Here is a 7,036-nt window from a genome sequence, read left to right on the forward strand (position 1 = left end):
TGTGGGTTTATTGATTTGAGTCTTTTTTCTTTTTAATAAGGCTGGCTAATGGTTTATCTATCTTATTAATTCTTTCAAAGAACCAACTCCTGGTTTTGTTGATCTGTTCTACAGTTCTTCTGGTCTCTATTTCATTGAGTTCTGCTCGAATCTTTATTAACTCTCTTCTGCTTGGTGTAGATTTTATTTGCTGTTCTTTCTCCAGTTCCTTTAGGTGTGAGGTTAGCTTGTATATTTGAATTTTTTTCAATTTTTTGAGGGATGGGAGCAAGCAGTTCTGAGTGGGAAGGTGCATACGAACGATATATTGGGTGGGCAGGCTTGCTGGAACATTTTCAAGTGGGTAACATTTTATTCCAAGCTCACCTATATGTGCCTTTCCCCTCTTTCAGTGCAATGCTCTTCCATTTCTTTCATCCACGAAGGTGAGGAGATTCTTTTTAACTCTGGTTGTCTGGGTCCCTTCCCACTGGAGACCTCAGTGACCACCATTGCCACTGCCACAACCACCCTGAGGGAGTGCTACTCCTTTACTCCTTGGGCTTGAGGGTGGACCAGACCCTTCCCTCATACCTCAGTCATTCACTGATTAGACTGGAATGTTGGACTGCCTGAACTCAGGGCTTAAGAAAACCAGAAGGGAATTAGGGACAAAGAGGGACTTAAAGTATTAGCTAGGGCTGGGTCTTTCTCATTGGGTCCCCGTCCTGCAACTACCGCCCCCTTGTGGCAGACACTCTCTTTTCCCAGGCTTCAGCTTGCACTTGAGTCTGCGTAGGTGTTTTGCAGACAGGCCCCAGTCAGTTTCCTCCTGTGTTACCAGTCACTGTTTTCTGCCCCAGAATTACTTTTTCCCAGATGATTAATAAGGGGATGTCCATTCCCTTCAGGGAATACCCTGCTTTCAAGTCCTTTCTGGTCTAGACAATCCGATCACAATAGTCCAACACCAGTAAAAGCAAAGGATGGGTGGCCCCAGGGCAATTGTCTCCTTATACTTCCTGCCACTTTTTATGAATGATAGGAGAAACCCAGGAGGAGAGCATGCCTTAGCTTAGAAAGTACACTTGCCAGTGGCAGACCTTAGGCACCGGGGGCATGATTAATTGGCATTTATGGTAAGGGGCAGACTTTATACTTGAACAGATCGATATTAACTTTAAACTATAGAGGAGGGTTGGAAAAGAACAACGCCAGACAGACCAGCCTGGCCGTGTGGAAGTGAAGCTTTCAGGCACGCCTCATACATGACTGTGTGGCTGACAGCAATAGACGCTCTGAATCATGGTGGTGACCTGATCCGTGAATCAGAGCAGATATGTCTAATGTCATTTCTTCTACAACTATTTATTTATTTATTTATTAAATGGTATCTCACTGTGCTTTTGTCAAAGTGTGCATTTTCTTACTTTTCTATTTTTTTAAGATTTTTATTTATTTATTCATGAGACACACACACACACACACACACACACAGAAGCAAAGACAGGCAGGGGGAGAATCAGGCTCCATGCAGGGAGCCCGACGTGGGACTCGATCCAGGACTCCAGGATCAGGCCCTGGGCTGCAGGCAGCACTAAACCGCTGAGCCACTCGGGCTGCCCAACAACCATTGATTTAACACCAACTTTGTTCCCTGGCAGAGGATCAGAAGATGGATCAGATCAGAGAGGGTCTCTATTCTCTAGAGGCTCACAGTCTGGGGGGGCACTGGGGGAGCCTGACTTGTAAACACATCGTTATAACGCAGTGGGTTCATGTTGTAACAATGGAGAAGTGGGTACCATACCAGAGGAGTAAAGCCAGGGACAAACATTAGCTACTGGGAACAGCTGAGGCAGGGTCCAAGAAGCCATTCCATATTCTGAGAGCGGAGCAAGATGAGCTTAACCCCAACTCCTCTGTTCATGGATTGCCCCAGCACCGATGGTCTACTTGTCTGGCCAGGCTGTAGGAGTGGTCCCTGCCCCCAGCCTCAGGCCATTCTAATCAACCAGTTGTTGATAGTGGTTGTGTGGTGTGTGGGGTGAGGAAGGATAGTTCTCCCTCTCATCTTCTTGACATTCCCCCCCAACTGGGACCACCCCAAAGAAGCCTACAAGAGCAGTAAAAACTTGTTGTCCAAACGCAGCTTAAGGACAGCCCTCCACCTCCTTCCCACCAGATCACTCCCCCCAATCCCTCCTAAGTGTGTGTGGGGGTGCTCTTACCAGGCTGGCCTACAGTGGACTCCTTCTGAAGTCTCTACTGTAAAAAGAAAAACCCTCTGCTCTTTATTTATGTCAAAGGAAGTTGGAAGCTTTCAAAGATGATTTACTAGGGAATTTAAGGGATAAACAAGTGGACACACATGCAAGAAAATGAAAAGAACAAAAATAGTCATCCATGTGGAGAGTTCAGAGAGAGAACTCTTAACTCCACCTTCGTGTCTGATACCTCTGCTTGGACATCTGGGTCCTGGGAGGCTCTGATCCCCTGTGGTCCCTTGATATCATCTATTATCCAAATATGGATGTGGGCAGGGCTCAGAGAGGAGGCGTGTGGTGACAAGGCTTCCCTATTTCCCTTTATTCATCAAGGTTCTTCGAACTGTTAAGTCATTCTGGTCTCTGAGCTCCAGGCTTTTACAGTTGGACACACCTAGCCAGTGCCTCAGGTAGGAAGCCGTTTCTGTTGCCAGGACTATCTTCGGGGAGGGAGACTTGGTTTGACTATATTTTAGAAAATGCATCCATTTCTCTGGGACCTGAAGATTTCTGCTCACTTGGCTTCCTGCCTCCTCCCTTGTGACCACTTATTCAATTCTGATCTCATACATGGCTGTAGTTGGTAACAAGGGGGACACAGTCTTGTCACCTCTTCCTTTCACACCTCTCCATTTTTGTGGGGAAGATGCTTACATTTCCCCAATCTGCTGTTTATTGCTTTGCCCTCAAATGCAGTCTTCTATAAAAATTCAGTATCTGCAGACAGAGAAAACATACTAATGTGTGAATCAGAATGATAGAATCTCAGGCTTGAGAGCAGCTCAGGGGTTATATACGCTGCCTCCCTCCACTTGCAGATGAGAAAACAGAAATCTATGAAGGTAAAACAACCCACTGAAAGTCATGCAGGTTATTATTGATAAATAAGGATAAAGTGAGGACTGATACCAGATATCCTTATTTCCAGTCTTGGTAACTTCCCAAAGATCTTCATATTGTTTTCTGGAGAGCCTGGGAGCTTTGGGGGAGTCACCTTAACAGCTGTTTGGGTAGAAATAGCAGGACCTCCTTCTTCCCAGCAGATGAGTTTTTGTTGGTTTTACGTGTTGGTCTTTTGGTGTGGTTTTGCTCCAGTAAAGTGTTTCACGATTTAGAAAGATATTCGAACACTGCTGATGGTTCTGTGGATGTTTAGGGGGGTGATAACAGGGTATAAAAGATTCCCTCAAATGATGATGCTATGAACTTGATCTCTAAAGAAGCTCAAAATAGAAGAGAAGGAAGGGATCTCCTGTTGCCAAACCAGCAGAGAAGCAGAAGATATCCCAGTAACTGTTCTCACATCCTTGATTGAGTGACTTTAATCTGAGTTACTAAATCACGTTTCTTTCCTTTGAATCTTTCAACTAGATTGAACCATGACTGTCTTTATGATAAATATGTGGAACATTACTGATTGGTGGGAGTCGGCTGAGGATGAATTTGGAGACTTCACTGGCACACCACCCACAGAAATATATAGTCCCTGTAAGATAGACACTGAGACACTCAACAAGTATGCCGTGGTCGTCATCTATGCCTTGGTCTTTGTGCTGAGCCTGCTGGGAAACTCCCTAGTCATACTCGTTGTCTTATACAGTCAGATCGGCCACTCTGTCACCGACGTCTACCTGCTGAACCTGGCCATAGCTGACCTGCTCTTCGCCCTGACCTTGCCTATCTGGGCTGTCTCCAAGGTAAAGGGCTGGATCTTTGGCACACCCCTGTGCAAGATCGTCTCGCTCCTGAAGGAAGTCAACTTCTACAGTGGTATTCTCCTACTGGCTAGCATCAGCATGGACCGCTACCTGGCCATTGTCCATGCCACCCGCAGGCTGACCCAGAAGAGGCACTGGGTCAAGTTCATATGCTTAGGCATCTGGGCCCTGTCCCTCATCCTGTCCCTGCCCATCTTCGTCTTCCGCAGGGCCATCAATCCCCCCTACTCCAGCCCAGTCTGCTACGAGGACATGGGTACCAATACAACAAAATTGCGGATAGTGATGCGGGCCCTGCCCCAGACCTTTGGCTTCATCGTGCCCCTGATGATCATGCTGTTCTGCTATGGGCTCACCCTGCGCACGCTGTTTGAGGCCCACATGGGGCAGAAGCACCGGGCCATGCGGGTCATCTTTGCTGTCGTGCTCGTCTTCCTGCTCTGCTGGCTGCCCTACAACCTGGTCCTGGTCGCAGACACCCTCATGAGGCTCCAGGCCATCGAGGAGACCTGTCAGCGCCGCAATGACATTGGCCGTGCCCTGGATGCCACCGAGATTCTGGGCTTCTTCCACAGCTGCCTTAATCCCCTCATCTATGCCTTCATTGGCCAGAAGTTTCGCCATGGACTCCTCAAGATCATGGCCTTCCATGGGCTCATCAGCAAGGAGTACCTGCCCAAGGACAGCAGGCCTTCCTTTGTTGGCTCTTCTTCAGCGAACACTTCTACTACTTTCTAAGCACCCCCTGCCCCGGTTGCAGTCCCTCAGGGCTCTCCCTCGCCATCAGCATCCCGTTCCAAACCTCATGTCCCCTGGCTGTTCACAGTCTCTGTGTCAAGGCAGCTCCCAGCTGTGGTTCCAGGGAGTTGCTGGGGCCACGTCCTTTTCAGGCCCATTGTATGGTTTAGGGAGCCTGCCCTGCTGCCCCACCCCTTACTATAGCTACAGTGTCAGCTGCTAGAGCTCACTGAGCCCACAGCACTCTGTTCTCTGAGGCAGCTAAAGATGTTTAAAAGATATCCTTTTAAATGACACCAGAAAGTTCCTACCATTGGGAGCCTTTAGTGGCAAGCGGCATTAGTAGCTGCCCCAACTCTCCCTTTCTTGCTTGCCAGCAAAGCCCTCCTCCCTTGAGAGAGGCTGAAAAGGACAGGTACTCACTTCTAAAGACTCCCTTAAGCTAGGAGTGGCCCTGTCATTCACTTCTGACTGCTGAACTTTCAGGACAATGGTGTGCTGGGAAACCACTCTACTGGGGGAAAGAAATCTTGGTCTGTAGCATTTGCCAGGTGACCTGGTGTAAATGCCCCCACCACGGTGATTTCAAGGGTTTTCAAGTGTTTGGCAACCAGCTCACAAAAATCTAGGAAATGTAATGAGCTGCTTTCACAAGCAGGTACAAACTGGCTTCAGCACACCATTGCTTAAGAGGAAGTCTACTGGGGCCAGGGACTCCTGGGAAATACTCCTGATTGAAAAAAGAAATGCACACACACACACACACACACACACCCTTGTTTCATTCTTGCCTTTGAATATGGTTGTAGGATATGATGTGACAGAGAGGCAACAAGTATGCTCAACACACTGAGGCAGATGGAGCGGGTGAGGACAAAGAGCCCAGAAGGAAACCTAAGCATAAATGGTCAAATGATTTTCAACAAGGGGCACCAAGATTATTCAATGGGGAGAGGATAGTCGTTCAACAAATGGTGTTGGGCAAAGTAGCTATCCACACACACAGGAACGAACTTGGTCCCTTTCCTTACACTGTCTACAACAGTTAACTCAAAATGAGTCAAAGACCTAATAATAAGCTGAATCTATAAAACTCTTAGAAGAAAATACAAAGGAAATGCTTCATCTGGTTTGAGGTTGGGGATGGAGAGAAGTTCAGAGATGAGGTTTAGATCAAGGTTGAGACTGGAATCAGGGATGAGGTTGGAGTTAGAGGTGATGAAGCAGGGAGCCAGAGATGGGGTGGCAGCTTGGGACAAGGTGGAAGGTAAGAAAAGGATGAGTGTCAGGTACAGGAGGAAATGCAGAATAAGGAGAAGCTGAGGCTGGGGTTAATGATATTCAGGGAAGTTCAAGGGGGTTGGGACTAGGTATGGAGTGAAGTATAGGAATGGGATCAGTGTGCAGGTGTGGTGACGCTCAGGGAGAGATGTTAGAACTGGGGTGAATGTCAGGGGCTACTCCAGTTAGAGACATCACTGGCAGAGTCATCATTTTCTGGGGAGCATTGTCTAAGATGTTATCTGGGGTCCAGGATGGAGGTACCTTGGCTGTTCAACTGAGGCTCTCCAAGTGGATTGATGAGAAAAGCTGGAAGAATGCAGAAGAAAACCAGGGAGGAAGGCTGGCAACTGGGCCTGGGAACCTCCCCTTCCTTCCGTCTCTCCCTTCCTCCCTCCCCTAATGCACTTCCACCTCTCCTGTGACGTGCTTAAATGCCCATCTTCCTTCATCCTCTGCTGTCCCAAAGACAACTTGGTCAGGGGCTTCAGTAAATAAACATAGATCCTTATTGGGTCTGGGGAAATGCAAATGACTAATATATATCTGAAAAGGCCAAAACTTGGCCTCGATAGGAACCTGGGAAGTGGGAATCAAACAGCAATAAAATAACTTGAAAGTGTTTCAAAGAGAGAGGGATATACAGTTCACTCTCAAACAACACGAGTTTGCATTGCATGGGTCCACTTACATGTGGATTTTTAAAATAACTACAGTACTATAAATCTATTTTCATCATGATTTTTTAAAAATTTTAAGTACAGTCTACTCCCTCCACCCAACATGGGGCTTGCACTCACGACCCCAAGACCAAGAGTCACATGCTCCACCAACTGAGCAAGCCAGGTGACCTTCATGATCTTCTCAATAACGTTTTCTCCAGCTTACTCCATTGTAAGGATACAGTATATAGAGCACACCCAATATGTGTTCATCAGTGATTTTTGTTATTGGTAAGGCTTCTGGTCAACAGTAAGTTGTTAGCAGTTAAGTTTTAGGGGAGCCAAAAGTTACATACAAATTTTCAACAGCACGGTGGGGTCCGTGTCTCTA

At 47.2% G+C, this 7,036-nt stretch overlaps 1 protein-coding gene across 1 annotated transcript; it reads left to right on the forward strand.

Moving 5' to 3' along the window:
• The first annotated feature begins 2,566 nt into the window (after window positions 1-2,566).
• Window positions 2,567-6,612, forward strand: LOC140625799 (C-X-C chemokine receptor type 2-like). Its single transcript, XM_072813386.1, has 2 exons — window positions 2,567-2,656; window positions 3,618-6,612. Exon 2 carries the CDS (start codon window positions 3,626-3,628, stop codon window positions 4,700-4,702), a length of 1,077 nt encoding a protein of 358 aa, XP_072669487.1. The 5' UTR covers window positions 2,567-2,656; window positions 3,618-3,625; the 3' UTR covers window positions 4,703-6,612.
• The last annotated feature ends 424 nt before the right edge of the window (window positions 6,613-7,036 follow it).

Source organism: Canis lupus, chromosome 36 (assembly GCF_048164855.1).
Source record: "Canis lupus baileyi chromosome 36, mCanLup2.hap1, whole genome shotgun sequence".
NCBI classification, from domain to species: Eukaryota; Metazoa; Chordata; class Mammalia; order Carnivora; family Canidae; genus Canis; species Canis lupus.

Excerpts from the sequence above, each read along its gene's own strand:
- LOC140625799 (XM_072813386.1), top strand. The coding sequence starts at position 3,626 with ATGACTGTCTTTATGATAAATATGTGGAACATTACTGATTGGTGGGAG.